The sequence below is a fragment of the Labrus bergylta genome, chromosome 9, assembly GCF_963930695.1.
Source record: "Labrus bergylta chromosome 9, fLabBer1.1, whole genome shotgun sequence".
Lineage (NCBI taxonomy): Eukaryota > Metazoa > Chordata > Actinopteri > Labriformes > Labridae > Labrus > Labrus bergylta.
In genome coordinates, this window is record NC_089203.1 from 19513445 (window position 1) to 19529008 (window position 15564).

The 15564-nt window shown below is 42.7% G+C and overlaps 1 protein-coding gene across 5 annotated transcripts in view; it reads left to right on the top strand.

Annotated features, from left to right (window-relative positions):
- The window catches only part of elf1 (E74-like ETS transcription factor 1), a 37452-nt gene extending 22307 nt beyond the window's left edge, over positions 1 to 15145 (top strand). For 3 of the 5 annotated variants that reach the window (XM_020645414.3, XM_065958456.1, XM_020645413.3), the window contains 9 exons: positions 4150 to 4481; positions 4939 to 4995; positions 7990 to 8164; positions 8839 to 8943; positions 9062 to 9223; positions 9353 to 9436; positions 10120 to 10312; positions 10474 to 10824; positions 12140 to 15145. In XM_020645414.3, the coding sequence (XP_020501070.2) occupies positions 4410 to 4481; positions 4939 to 4995; positions 7990 to 8164; positions 8839 to 8943; positions 9062 to 9223; positions 9353 to 9436; positions 10120 to 10312; positions 10474 to 10824; positions 12140 to 12932 (1992 nt within the window). In that variant the 5' untranslated portion in view covers positions 4150 to 4409 and the 3' untranslated portion in view covers positions 12933 to 15145. Of the gene's footprint in view, positions 1 to 2991; positions 3111 to 4149; positions 4482 to 4938; positions 4996 to 7989; positions 8165 to 8838; positions 8944 to 9061; positions 9224 to 9352; positions 9437 to 10119; positions 10313 to 10473; positions 10825 to 12139 lie in introns of all 5 variants that reach the window. The other 2 variants (XM_020645416.3, XM_020645417.3) reach the window with 2 other exon arrangements.
- Positions 15146 to 15564: the final 419 nt, after the last annotated feature.

Below are 15564 nucleotides of genomic sequence, written 5' to 3' on the forward strand. Positions count from 1 at the left end.
CTGATTTATGTCTGCTTCACTTTTTACAAGTCATGTCTTCACTGCCTATACTTGTGTGGGAAAAGGATTCACATACCAGGAATACAATCCGCTCCCTGACACCAGCTGTAGCCATCTTTAAGTCCTTTGACGGCTGCATTGCATGGAGCTGCACTGTCACCTGAAGAAATCAGCATTTTTGTAACCAGAGCTGAAAATGGGCTGATGAAGTAAAGTTTGCCCTGGTCCTTTCTCGCATCTCACAATGTTTGCGCTCACCCCATGCCGGGTGAGTCATTGCATAGTCATTCAATCGGCTTAAATTACCTCCTTTCATGGTCAACAATGAGCTCAGCTGAAGAGACTAAAGCGGGGGAAGTAGGGCCTTCTGGGAATGCTGCATTTGTTCATGAATCCTGACTCTAATTGGTTGTTATTGCGGCTGGCAGTCACCATGCTGTAGGGTTGGAGTAGGCCAGTGTTTTCTTGGTACTCCTCCTCAGTCTGCTGTTCACCAGGCTGCCTGATATAGATGTAACACACAGCTGGAATCACCAGAGGAGATGTATAGAATTACATCACAATGGTCGCAGACAGGAGGCCACGTAATCCTGTTACTGATCATCCTTAGGGCTGCTGATGATGATCATTTTAATTTTTAACAATTAGTCAATGGGAAAGAAACATGCTTTTAAATACATCAACTTGGCCTTAAGAATAATATTATCTAATATTTTCTTTCAGTTCAAATTGTAACGACACAATCCTGAATAAAAGAGAAAGAGCTACAACACAGTACTTAAGTCTCCAGAGTCATCATTAAGTAACATGTAAAAGTCACATACATGAGTCCTAATAACTTGAACTAAGTGTTTGTTTAAATTCAAAGTTAAAATCTACACTGATTCACTTTCTCCTTGGGCTGGTAAAACCTGTTCAGAGATTTGTTATTTTATATGTTTTCTAAAGGGACATTTCTCAGTGGTCTATTTTTAATTGTATCAAATGGCAGTTATAATTTTGAAATTGTCAGCCACAGAGAATTTCCGCTGACTAATTTGAAGTTCCCTTCAGCTTTACGGAGAGTTTCTGCATCTTTTAGCTCAGTGTTTTGGTACCATTGGTCCACAAATCAGAGTTGATTAAAGTTGTCTGACAAAAAAAAAAAACGTACTGTGGTTTCAATGCCAGACAGAAATAGAAAAATACTTCTTACTAGAATATTCTGGAGGGTTGAAAAACTGAAGATGGTTGGTGGAGACCAAAACAGAGCTGAAATGACTCTAATTATGCATTTATTGAAAGAACACTTACGTTGCTCCAGATCTGTTGGATGTGGATTTAGTGCTAACTTGTGTGCTTTAATAACTAAATAATAATTTATATGTTATAAACATTGTTATAATTACAATGTTTTTAACAGCTGAAAGCATCAGGAATTACAGTACGGTACATGGAGTCAGAGAGGTTGCTGACATGCAGCACATGTGTTTAGTTAAACTCCAAACCAAGCATGCTACACATTTTGTGCCTCAGACCTCTGAGCCTCCAGGATGCCCCGCCTGTTAACCACACTTTAAATGCTTGAGTCTGTCAAAAGGAGGACCCACCCTGAGCGAGTCACAGGCAGTCTATTTGCTCTGTGGACTTTATGCATTGACTAACATCCCAGTAAAATCCCTCCCTGCGCTGCTCTCCTCCTCTTCTTCTCCTCTTCATGACGTAGTGAGTGCAGCTCCAACCCTGCCCCATGTACTGGGACAAGGCAGCTGTTGTCATGTGCTCAGGGATAATGTGCAGGCTGCATCTGAGTAATGGCTGGCTCTCTTGTATCCCTGTCTGTTGTTAGCACCATGCCAACTGGGCCATCCAGATCAATGATGCTCTGACAGGAGGGAAAAAAATAAAATGCAGACACTGACACAGTCTGAGGGAGCAGACACATAAAGTCAATTAGACACAAATGCATGCATGTGAAGAGAAAATGAAAGAGTGACTGTTTACATCTTTTTCGGTATTCTGGCCAACCCCCTGCTGCCTGTTTCCTGTCACATGATAAACCAATGGATGAGTGGATTCTGAAGATTTCTTCATTATTAAGCCTCAGCCCTGTCGTCTGGCTTGTAGTGTAAAATGTTTCTACTAGCAGCCATGTAAGTGCCTGTAAATCAAACACAAACTACAAAGGAGGAATAAAGATGCATATATTTTAGTGTTATGTCTCTCCTCAGATCTGGGAAAGATCAGAGAGGCTCGGCAAGGCAATTACAGAGTGTTCCAACAAGATACAGACAGCTGCACTTCTCCCTCATCTTGGTATCTCGGTCCGGGCTCAGAGGACAGAAGAGGGCTGTAAATATGTGGGTGTGTGGTCCAAATTGCAAGCAGAGAGTGACGTAGCAGCCACACAAGTCTACCATCCTCTTTTTCTTTACTTTTCTTTTTTTTTTTTTAAACAAGATTTATACATCTCCCTCCATTTGGAACCCCATAAAATATATCCCCTCTTTTCTTCTTGAGCCTGGTAATGGCTTGTCTCACTCTCCCAGCGCATGAAACATGCCAAGAGGACCAGGGCACCGGAGCGCTTGCAGACAGATGGCGGCAGTCCTCAGCTCTGGCAGAGGTGGGCATGGACACTGCCCAGAAGAGCGACAGCAAAAAGAGGGGACCGACTGGAGTGAAACACCAGGCCGAGCGTTACCCTGTCTCTCTTCTGTCTGCCAAAACGATACTCTCCAGAACCCCTGCCACATGTTACTTTTCTGTCTGAAAGATAAACTAAATCGCAAAATGAGTTTGGCCCCTGTGACCCACAAGCTGCATGTATTTTGGTCTTTCTGTGTGCTTCTCTCCTGTAAACACACAACAAAGTACAATTGGGCCTGGTATGCAAGTTCGTCAGTCACACAGGCATTTCAAAGCAAATAAGCTCCACCCTGCAGCAGTGGAAAAAGCCCGGATGGTGGTGAGGGGGTGTACTAAACTTTGCCATCTCTTACTTCTTTACAGCTGCCAGCTCTTTGGTCTCTGGGAAGAAAGGAGGTTTGGGGGGTTTTTGGCCTCGGGCGAACATTTAGTCAGCAGCCCAACATCAGCCCCCAACTGTCCTTCAGCCCTGAAACCTGCCTGTGGGTATCAAGTTTTTGGGACACACCTCACCACACAGACACACAAACACACTCAGGACCCTTCCCCCGATGCCTGTGATCACAGTAACTCCCTGAGGGTCAGTACATAGGGGCTTCTAGAGCATCCTCGGACGAATGATCTCTCGCCCTGTGTGTACGTGTGTGTGTGTGTGTGTGTGTGTGTGTTTCTTTGTAGAGGGAGGGTTCGTTTGGGCCCCCCTCCGACCCACCACCACTCATGTGATCTTACTAGCAGCCCCCTGAGCCTTGTGATCTGGGGTGGTGTGCTTAGATGTTGTCTTCTCCTCAGGGAGGATAATAAAAAGAGAAAGGGCAGCTATCACATTAGAATAAGTTGTGGACAGTGGTCTTGAATATATGCTGATGTGTTGTTGCTCATAGTTCCCATCGGCAAAAAACAGTATTTAAAGGAAAGTCGATCTTCAACAATTGTGAAGATAAAGGTAAAACTATTTTTTTTGCAAACAAAATGCTATATACTTATTCGTTTTAGGGGGCCCAGATTGAGACATTTTTTCTCATCTTACATCATTCATTCATTCATTTCACTTTGAGGATTTAATATGTGAAATGATTTATCTTTCAATCAAGAGAGTAGTCTAGTGAATTTATAGATGCAGCTCTGGCTGTTTTCCACTGTAGTAATGTTCATGCATAGTTAAAACGTTGAACAAATGGTTGAAACTAAAAAAATGAAAAAAGTTCTAATGCTTGCAGTAGCACATTTGCATTCTCATTATGCCAGAAACCTGTTGCAAACTCATATTTTGGGCTAAAACGAAATACTTTTTGCTTCATCTTGACTGCTTTGAGTGTTCATTGGATTAGAGGCAGAAATAAGCTTGTGTCTTTCCTCTTCTTTCTTAGGTTATTGTATATAGAATTGCGATTTCTTGGTTTGTAATCCCTTGCACAGGGACTCATCCCCTGTTCTGTCTCTGCTCCTCCCCGCCTCTCTGAAATTAATCTGATCTAATATGTCTCCTGACCTAGGCCCCTATCTCTTTCTCTCTTCCAGGTGTAGATGCTCCAGGCGCAGCGGGACCCAGCCTCCATGTCAAAGAGGGACGAGGCTGCTCCCACCTGGGCCACAGCACTCCTCTGAAACTCGGCTCGTGGTCTCCGTCTCGTTACACCAACAACCCAGTTTAGAAAACAGGACGACAGTGACAGGGACGCCATTTTGGGAGGGTGAAGCTGAGACTCTCTCAGTGCAGTCAAGGAGCGGTCGTAGCCAGGATATTTTAGGCTGCTCTCTGCCCTCTGAACTCTGCTGCTATGACGACTGCAGTCCAGCCTAGTGAACTGGTGTTTGAATTTGCCAGCAACGGGATGGATGAAATAAATCAGGTAAGTATCACACTGCAAAAACAACATTTTGAGCTTTTGTTTGTTGCTTTATGCATAACTGGGCTTCTAGACAACAGTTTGAACCGCTGGACCAGAGTTTAACTATCAGTCTTCTTCATCCAGATGTATGTTGTCTTGTTGATACATTTTGACTTTTCAGAGCAGAACAAACAAATCTTGGATAAACAACAGTCACAGGGGTAAGATTAGGAGCCTAACTCTGACATGTTGGGCATTGAGACAGGCTGGGGGGGAGGATGGAGCCGAGAGAGGAGGTCTGGGCAGAGGGGTGTGGGAGCACAGAAATGGAAATGGAGTGAAAACCTGCGACAAGGTTAGGCTGCGTGGGAGGGGGGAGAGGGCGGGGCTTGGCTCTGAATGTGTTTAAGGCACAGAGGTTTCTGTGTGAGGATACTATGTTAACCTGTGACTAAATGTCTTTTCATTACCCGCTCAGGTGTGCAGTTATCTCATCCCCATGCCTGTGTCTGAATCCTGTGGAGCAGGCTTGATTGTGAGTGAGGTCGTATGTGTGTTTACGTGTACTGGTATCTGTGTGTGTGTGTGTGTGTGTGTGTGTGTGTGCGTGTGTGTGTGTGTGTGTGCGTCTAGTGTGAGCAAATTGTCACTGGATCCTTGAATAGCATCGGTTCAGGCCTAACCTGACCAACCAGTTCCAAGACTGCTTGTAAGGGATGGGATAATTCCACTTAAAGCACTTGTATTGTTCCAGTGCTACAGTTTTGTTCCTCACTGCACCCACTCAGCCTGTTTTGCAAGCTGCATACCCCTATTTACCACGTCCTGGAAATACCCCCGAAAAGGAACAACATATGACTGCAGTGGCCATTTTGTTTGTGCTGGCTGCAGTGCAGATTTATTTCGACCACAATAAAGCTCTTGTAGCCGAGTGAAATCATAGAGTTGGTTCTTTAATGATTAGCCATGCTATATTGGTTTTTGAGTCAATAAGTAGCTCCCTGGGATATATCAGGTAATGACTGCACTCTGATGATGTTTGTGCTCTTATTTTAAAATAAAATAAAAACTTTGTTACTATTTGAGTTTAAGCATCAATCATCTTAGGGTTTTTGGTTCACAACCCACTTTGAACATAATAGTTGCTCTCATGCTACGTGCTGCTTCACTCTCAAATAGCATGGAAATGAGGATGCTGAAAGTATACAGGCAGTTGGACTCACTGTGGCCGGGCAGGTAAAGCAGAAGAGAGTGGCGTGCAGGGGGGAACAGCTTGTACACACGCTGTTGCTTTCAAAGGCAAAATGGGGAACTCAGAAATGCAAATGGGCCTGATTCTTATCACTCCTGGTTCCCTGTTAGAAACACTATTCAAGGCAGCAAAAAGGCAGAAGCAGTTAAAACCTCTATGATGTTCAGTACTATTTATCACACTGTTTAAAGTCAGGCGCCATCTCTCCTTAGAGCCCCACCTTTTTTTTTTGTTGTTGCAATTTTGCACCCTCTCTCTCTTTGTTAGTTATCATCTGCATTACGCTTATTTAAATAGTCGAATTTACAGTTGGACAACAAATGACAAGTTCTGAGGCGTTCCCAGCAATAACAGATTAAGCTTACATGAAAACAACAGCAAAGACAGCAGACGTTTCATGCTCTGTCAGCAAAATGCGTGACTTTCTGAGGTGGGGGGGTTGTCAAAATGCCTTTGTTGACACACACAACCAACTCCCACTCAAGGACAGTAAGCATCATTTAAACCCAGGCGAGGAGATGCAGTAGCCTCACTGTCTAGGTATCCGGTAATATGTCTACTAAAGAGTCCGATTAATGGAAAACATTCAGTGCATGTGAGGAAGACACAGATAGCATCTGTAGCCTAAGCAAAACTCAGGGTTTTTATTAGTCCCAGGAGGCCTTGAGGTTGTGCTGGTGAGATGACATAAACTATTTGTGTTGGTCTTATGATGGACGTCTTGTGGAGCCCTATTGCTCGGGACTCCCAGACACCAGCAATATTTACAATGAAAACGAACAGACAATCCTTGATCCTGGTCAGGAGGGCTATCCGTTTAATACAGTCTCTTAATAACGAGCTGGTCTGTTAGTTTCCTGGTTAAAGTGTAGCTGAAATGGGAGTGTATCCGTGGACTCCATTGCCCCCTCTTCCCACCCCCACAGCTTACAGCCCAGACACCTGGTACGCCCCAGAGGTCCAAACCAACAATGGACACTTGTGCAAAGAGACAGATAAGGCTCTATTCAGTTTCCTCCTACTGCACCTTTACTCTGTCCTGTTCCTCCTTTAATCAGGTCATCACTGTTAGAATGAAGGCCGAATAAATCAACATTATTTGGTTAAGATGCGAAAAACAAAAACAAATAAGAAACACATTAATATTTAACTTTGAAATGACTTGCATTGTTTTATTACATGAGTATTGTGAAACACTTTTGTACTGGTGTATTTTAGTCATCAGGGGGCGAAAACTCTTGTTGTTGTTGCTTTAAGTTAAACTCTGGTATTAACAAGTTGTTTGTCCAGTTATGCATTCATTCAGGTTTAGGTTGGACACTCATCTGATATAAATTCTATTAATCTTTTTCAAACATAGTATTCACTCTCCTCTCCTTCCTCTGTGGTCTGAAACAATGCTGTGAACACCTTATCCCCGTATGTATTTATCTGTCGAACTGTTGTTTGGACATATAATAAGTTCAGAGCAGGTTTATTAGCTGCTTGGCACTGACATGGTGGCAGAAATGATTTTAGGTCAGTTTTAGAAGTGTACACTGCTGCCATCTGCTGGGGGTTGGAGTTGCCCTGCATCAAAGTACCTGAGGTGAACTTTTCATTTAAACCAAGGCAGATTACCCTCCTCCCCCAACAAACACACACACAAATCTGTTTACTTCATCCGAGCTGCCGCTTTCTCTCAAGCTGTTTGTTTATCCTAAACATATCAAATTCAACATATGTCCCCTTAGGCTACTAGAACCAGAAAAGAGCTCCATATGACAAATGAGTCCTCATGTTCCTCCAGTTGACACAAACCATGTTCAGGACATGGTGAAGGGGGTTCTCTCCTGCATATCATGATTGATCCATTAACATTTGCTTGGGTTAATAACGTTTCTGAGCAGAAGATTAACTTCTCTAGGAGAAGTAGGCCAAATCAAACAGCTGGTTCCCGTCTTCTTCAGCGGGTCCCCATGGACCTGCTGCAACACCACAGAAATTAGCTCTCAGCCATGCTACGTGCCTCCACATTAACTGAGATTGAGTATGAATATACAATATTTTACAAGGCAATAAAGATAAGAGAGCAAATCTGGTTATAACATTAATCCGATGTCATCTGGGGTTTTTCTATTGCATTCATGATGTGCAGTGGAGGAATTAATGGTTTTTACTGCCTATCCACACATATGTGCAAAGACCTACAGCCTACTGCCACACAGTGATAAGTGTTGTTGATGAAATGTCTCACATCTTTCTCTGCATTTGTGTGTGTCCTCTCTCTTCGTTCAGCTGGACGACCCATCAGTATTCCCAGCGGTGATAGTGGAGCAGGTTCCTGCAGCCGATCTGCTGCAGGTCTACTCAGGCCTGGAGTCCGACGAGGTGACCAACGGCATCATGGTGGACACCACTCTCCATGTGGTGGAGGACCCCTCCATCTTGGTGGGAGGAGTGGACCTCTCAGGTAAAGACATTTGAATGTTCAATCAGTTTCAATAAGGTGCAAAACCAATACACACGTTTTTTTATGTCCAAATGACTTCAGTAAGTTAACCATGATGTGCAGGCTTGTGCCCAGGTTCACAAAGGAGTCTTTTTTTTTTTTTTTAAATATTATTGAGCAGAAGGTGAATCTCAAATCTATGAAGGTCTTTACAAACAGGTTCAGCATTTCTAAAAAGTTTCTTAGAACAGAAAAAAAGATCATTTATTCATATTTTTCCAAAATAATAACAATAATTTATTTAAAAATACATCCCGTCTTTCTTTTTGAACAAACGTTCCAACTATTTTTTTTTCAAATGATATTAAAATGTTACTTGTTTTTATCACAGAACATAAAAATAAAATTGAAATCTTATCTATTTGCAGGATTTTTTTTACCTTTACCTTTGCCTGCTCATGAGCCATATTTCCTCAATATTTATGAACCAAGACTGTCCTTTTTGTTTTATCTTACCTCAGTATGTGACACAGATCCTGGTGTAGCTCTACACTCATATGAGTAAACATATTAAGATACTTGGTAGTAATACTTACCTTTTCAGCACATCTGAAAGAGACTGAATTAGGAGTACAGAAGACAACATCGTTACCTACATGTATTTCATATGAATGTATTTGTTGTCTGACGCACAGAAACATCAGTCTCAGGTCCAGAGGACAGCATGGAGACAAATGAAGCTGCAGCAGCTCTTCTTAATATGGAGTCTCCAAACAACATTTTGGATGAGAAGCGCATGAGTAAGTTATTTAGCATACTCCACAATCGTAAAAACTAATACACTTTCCTACTAAGATCCTAAGTTCATTTTGTATAACGAATCCATGGTTTGTGTGTGTGACTGTTGTTTATGTATAGTTCATGCCTATGGCGCTCTGCTGGAGTCCGATCTATCATACGCCCCTCTGAGGCCTGACCAGATGGATAATGGCACCCTTGACATGTCTCTAGATGAGGACACTTCATCCATGGATGAGATACCCCTAAAGTGTCCCTTAAAACCGCAGAAAAAGACCAAAGGTAACAGTGTTGTTCTCCTCCTCCTTGTTAGAACACATGAATAATCTCTTATAAAACTTCAGTATAGTGGGTAATTGGATGATTTCACTGTGACCCCTCCCCACACCCCCCCCTCAATTTGAATCACAGTGCGAAAGCCGCGAGCGGTGCGTCCCTGCTCCCCAATCACCACCCCTAACCTGCCACTCAGGAAGAAGAGCAAAGAGGGCAAAGGTAAGGCTCACTAACTAGTCCCCTTCTCTGTAATGAACCAATAAAAAGCAAGGTCTCTCCTCCTCTTGTGTATGCTCTGCTTCCTCCTGTGGAGTGTGCAACAGTACTCCTCAACCCCTGCTGTCCGGCGGCGTTAAATCTGGGCGAGTTAATGGATGAGGGGATCTCAGAGTGCTGTGTTTCACAGGGAAACAGAAGTGATTGCAGGCCGGAGGGCACATTGATGCTCTACCAATAGCAGCAGAAGCATGCTGCACAATGCAAAACCTCCTTTGCACCGTACAGTGTGGCACCATGATGAGGGGGTTGGGGACGGCGGGTTCAGCTACACACATATACATCACCCTGTCATGCTGTCTGGGATTCAAGTGACTACTGGGAATGTTTCTGTTTTTAACCACTACTGGTCAAAGTAATTCACAAAGAGAGTAATCTACTCCCAGGCGCAGTATAATTAATTTATTTGGATGACGCACATGTACACACAACTGACATAAAAATTGTGATAAGAGAAGAGTAGTTTCTTTTTTAACCTCATTGCTACAATAAAACATTTGTAAGTAAAACCTTTTATTGCTAAATGAATTATAGATGTATAAAACACAGCTCGAAGACTCCATCGTAAATGTCTGATCTGCTTCAACCTTTAAAACGCAACTTTTTTCCTTCCCCCAAATTTGCAGGTAACACAATCTACCTGTGGGAGTTCCTTTTGGCTTTACTGCAGGACAAGAACACCTGTCCCAAATACATCAAGTGGACTCAGAGGGAGAAAGGCATCTTTAAGCTGGTGGACTCCAAAGCTGTCTCAAAGCTGTGGGGCAAACACAAGAACAAGCCCGACATGAACTACGAGACTATGGGCAGAGCTCTCAGGTGAGTGAAACATACTTAAGAGCACACATTTCCAACTTTCATCTTTAACATCCACATAAGCTCCTATTTAGCACCAATCCCCTGCACACATGATACCACACAGTTATGTTCTTAATAACATATGGTTCTAACTAGCTCCATATCTTTTTTGTTTCCTCTAGATACTACTATCAGAGAGGCATCCTGGCTAAAGTGGAGGGGCAGCGGCTGGTATATCAGTTTAAAGAGATGCCATCTGATCTGGTGGTAATCGAGGATGAGGACGCAGGCTCTGATAACCACGCTGGCTACGGGAATCAGAGATCTACCAATGGGCGCACCATTGTCCGTGGAGGGTCAAAAGGGCATGGGAGGGCTCATGGTCAACACCAATTGGCAGTGAAACAGATGAAGAAGGAGCCCAATGATGAATATCTGTACCAGGAGATGAACGGCGGATCCGCTGAGCACCTCCTGCACATGTTGCACTCCAACCACGGATCAGGGGTCCAAGATTCGGCACATGTTTTAAGGTTAGAAATTGGCGAGAGGAAAAACAAAATCTACAAATCGCAAACATTTTCAATATCCAGAATTTTTTTTTAAGAGGGGCTGTCAGCTAAATGAGGTATGTTTCCATGTCATTGTATATGAAAACAACACAGCGGGAGCTAGAAAACATTCATTTCCGATCCGTGTCCATGATTTTTCCAAACTACAGATAGACTGATGAATCAGTAGGGGTGATATTAGCTTTTTCAGCACATATTGATATTGGCGCACATCTTAGAAAATAAGCAACATGGAATTGCAGCACATAAAGCTCAAGAAAGTGTTTCAGATCATTTAGAATCACTGCCCCTAATACATCGTTTATCCATCCTGATCACAAGTTTTATAAGAACTAATTTAAAGGAGTAGTGGCCCTCTCTCTTGCAGAAAGGGTGATGAGGAGATCGGTACTTTGTCGTATCCGACCTAAAACGTTGTTGTCAAATAAATGTGTCTGTCCCCATCAAAAATGTCTTTGCATAAAGAAAGACCACAGTCAATAGATTGTTACTGTTTCTCTCTATAATTGTCAAATATCAATATCAGCAGGGGAGCCATAAGCATCCCCATAATATGGGCTCCATTCCAAATCAACAGGATTTTTTTTAAATGTGAAGCTTATTTATCTGGTGCTCATAAAACCAGAAACACCTGAAGGTCACAGAATTACTTGAATACAGTGCTCATACACTTATAAATATGCACAAAAATGTCCTATTCACATACTAAAACTGACTAAACTTGGTGCTGCGGGTTTCTTTGAGGGAGTTCAAATCTATTTTAGAGCCTGAAAAATTGGGAAAAAGGATTTATTAATTTTTGATGACAAGGTGTGAACACAGTCATGAAAAAAACTTGTCATTGAAATGCAGTCAAATCTAGTAGTCCTTCACTGAATTCTTACCCTTTGTAAAGCTTAAAATGTTTAGTTTTTTTATGTCTGAGAGGTAAACTCGTTAGGTTCTGTTTTGCATAAAAACGTACGTTATTTTGTCCTCTGCCTGCATTGAATGTACTTTCAGTCAATTTGCTACCCTCTGAGCTGTTAAACATGCTCTCCATTAAATAGAAAAATGATTTCTGCCGTTCAGTTGACAATGCCGTTTGTTATATTAATACACACATTAGTTCTACTGTTTAGGATCATAGCTGCGCGCTGGGTAAATTTCTCAACAGGGTTCCATTAAAATATAATCTTTGTCTATATTTGCAAAGATACAAACTGAATACTCAATTATATCTGCAAGAGAAGAGGAAGAAACAGGGGTATATATTCAGTTCATTTTGTGTTTTCAGATCCATCACTGCTCCCGCATCTGTTCCCATGGTCCTGACATCCCCCGGCTCCCTTCAGTCTGTTCCCCTCACCACAGTTCTGCCCAACGGGGACTCCAACCACTCCTCCCCACCCCATGTTATCCTCCACACCATGCCCTCAACCACAGCAGGCGGTAAAGACGTGCTCACCATCCAGACGGCCTCTCTCGCTGGTGGAGTCAACAGCTTGCAGGAAGGCCTCCCTCAGCAGCTTCTGGTCACCAGTCTGAGCTCCTCCGCCACTACCGCCTCCTCTTCTTGTACTTCCCCTCCAGGAGTCATTAGCTCCACCGCCTCCAACCTCCCACGCTTGGTCACCATTAGCACAACCTGTGGGCAGACCATGGTGGCACAGCAGCCCGGCACCGTAATTGCCACCGTGCTCAAATCCAGTGACCTCTCAGGGCTGCAGGTCAAAGAGGAGCTGCTGGACCCCAGCTACTTCCAGACCATAGTGAACGGCGATCCATCGCTGGCAGCATTTGAAAGAGAAGAGATGGAGGTAGGAGAGGCTGAGCTGCAGTACAGGACTGTGATCATTGATACCAGTCAAAGCCAGGGCCAGGAGGCAGTGAGTGAAACTATAATGAATGGACATTCCTCCCAAAGCAGCAGCCCCAGTGAGGGTCTGACCCCCGTGGAGGAGCTGGAGGTGCGCGGGGAGATGTCCCTACAGCACGAACAGGGAATCAAAGGCCTCCAGGAGCTGCCGCTGTCAGTCCATTTGCCTGCAAACTTTATCCAGATAAAGACAGAGCCTGCAGAGGCTTAGAGCTGCAGGACTCTTGTACACAAGCTGAACCCCAAAAAAACAAAAACAACCATTGAATCCATTTCGACCCCGTACTCCGCATTTTTTATTTTCCCAACACAGTGATCAGAGTGAGGGATGTTGCAGCTCTTAAAAGGTTGGTCAGTTCAGCCTCAGGATTTATTGTTTACTCGCATATTTTGTGACCATGTGCCTAATTTTAAAGGGAGCGTTTAGTTTTTCTAAGATGTCACTTTCAGATATGGGATTGTTTTCCATAGACTATCACCCAATCACACGCAGATATAAAGACACAGAAAGACCTCACACATGAAAAAAGCTCCCTCTCCAGGAGAACAGCCATTGGATTAACCAGGGATCCCTGTCTACCAAATGTGCCAGTTAGCCTTTTTCGTACCTTTCATCTCACTGGACTCAAATGTTTTAAGAGCAGATTGCAACAAACCAAAACCTGGGACTGAATGCCAAAAAGGTGCAATGAAATTAGACTTCTGAGAGTGTGCACAGGGTGTGTGGATTTTCTTTTAAACCACATAAAGGTGTCTGTTTCCATGGATGAGGGATAGATGCTGCATCACAGTGTCGAAAAACACATCTTAGAGTTTAATTGAAGAGTGTCTTACAGAAAGTTCAAACAGCTCGAAACTCTTTTTTTTTTAAACTTCTGGGGAGAAGATGAAAAAACAGACTAAGTGGCTTTTCAGACTCGCGGAACTCTTTACTCATTTATTTTCATATAAACAAAAAAGGTATGCATTCACTCTCTTATACTCCTGGCCTTAAAACACTGTGTTACTATGGAAATGGGCATTTTCTCTTCACCAAGGACAGTCCAACATCAAAACTGTTTGTATAGAGCTGCAGACCAGAGGCACAGGAAGATAGGGAAGCACAAATGGAGAGAAAAAATATACATGATAAGACAGATTTTATCAGCCTCTGCTGCGGAGGCGCCACAGTTTAGATCCTGTTTATATGAAATGGAGTTATATATATAAATATATACGTATAGTATACAATTGAGATTCAATTTTAAGGCCATAGCGAATTTATTTATTTTGTGAATTTCTAAATTCTGTATAAAAAAAAAGGCACATTTGTCTTTTATTTACATGTGTAAACATGAGGGAACATACAAAGAATATGAACGTTAATACCAGGAAGCTTATTTGGTAGTTTTATTCTTTTTTTTTGGACCAACGTTTTTTATTCATTATAATCAGCATTCTTGAGTTATTGACTCAATGCAGCATCATTACTTCTCTGTTATATTCTCTTATTGTAGATATCCCCCGTTGTGTGTCTGATTTAAAGATGTACTGAATGTGCTTTAGTTCCTTCTTTTCAGCAGACATACCTCTTGAACTTTTTCAACAGTGGGGACTATGCATTGGCAAATAATTTGACCCATCTACTGCATGAAGTATCAGATGTTTCAACCAGTATCTCTTCTACTGTAAATCATATCAGACTTTTCTTTACTTATTTGGAACAAATATGTACCACTCCATTTTTCTTCTACAGCTCCTCTTTCTTCTTCTACTCTCTCCCCTCCTCTTCTCTTACCTTGTCTTCCCTCTTCTACTTTAAAATCCTCTTGTGTCCTCGTGTCTCCACTCCTGTCCCTCTCTCCTCTCCTCGGGTCAGTAGACTCTGTGCTTTCTTTATTTGCCATCCCACTTTGTTAAGGACCTCTCAGGCCAGCCTTCCGATTGGCCCCTCGGTCCTGCCGGGGATGAAGCCATATTGATCCTGAGTGGTATCAAAGCTAAATTGGATGTATTTTCCAGCCGGACTGTTGCTGCAGAGTGAGGACATTCAGACACACTGACCTCCATCTGCACTGGCACCTAAGGACAGGAGTTAAACGCTGCTTTACAACCGCACATCAGCCAAAGTGCTCTGGGTCTGCAAAGACACGCTGAATGTATATTTACTGTCTAAAAACATCCTAGCATTCGACAATCAATTATTACACTGGGTAACTTTTGCATTGGGTTTTTTCTTCAATATTTGTGTTGTAAATATTCTGTATCTGCCCCTTTGTATTTCCCTTAAATCACTGTTGTCTGAGAGATTCTGAGGTATGTCCACTGCTTAAGTTGTGTTGCTTCTTCTCTTGGGTTGTTCTATGCCTCCCTTATGCTGAATATAGAATAGATTTTTAAGAAAAAGTCAACGTACTAATTAAAAACAAAATCTTCTTCACCGATCATCTTCTTTTATTTTTGGTTTTGTTGCGAAATAATTGCTTTTTGAATCAAGTGAGGTGGCGGATAGAATGTCACCCAAAAAATAAACAGAAAACAAAATGAAACTTGGAAACAATGGGACATGAGGGGAGTGGGGGTGGGGGGGTGGTTGGGGGGGTGGGGCTACTAAGTCAATTAATTTGTGCTGTCGAGATAATGAAAATGAAGTGTTTGTGCCTTGCAAACTCAAAGTCGTTTTTGCAGCTTTGAGGGACACTCGACCACATGGCATTTAAAGAGAAAGAAAAAAGCTACTGTAAGAAACTGGATTGGAGCCATTAGTGGGCCACAGACTGATTGGACTGTACTTAAGAGCACTGCTTCTCCAGTTGCTGTGGGTGGATGAATACATTAGCATGTGACATGCCCAGAGCTGAAGA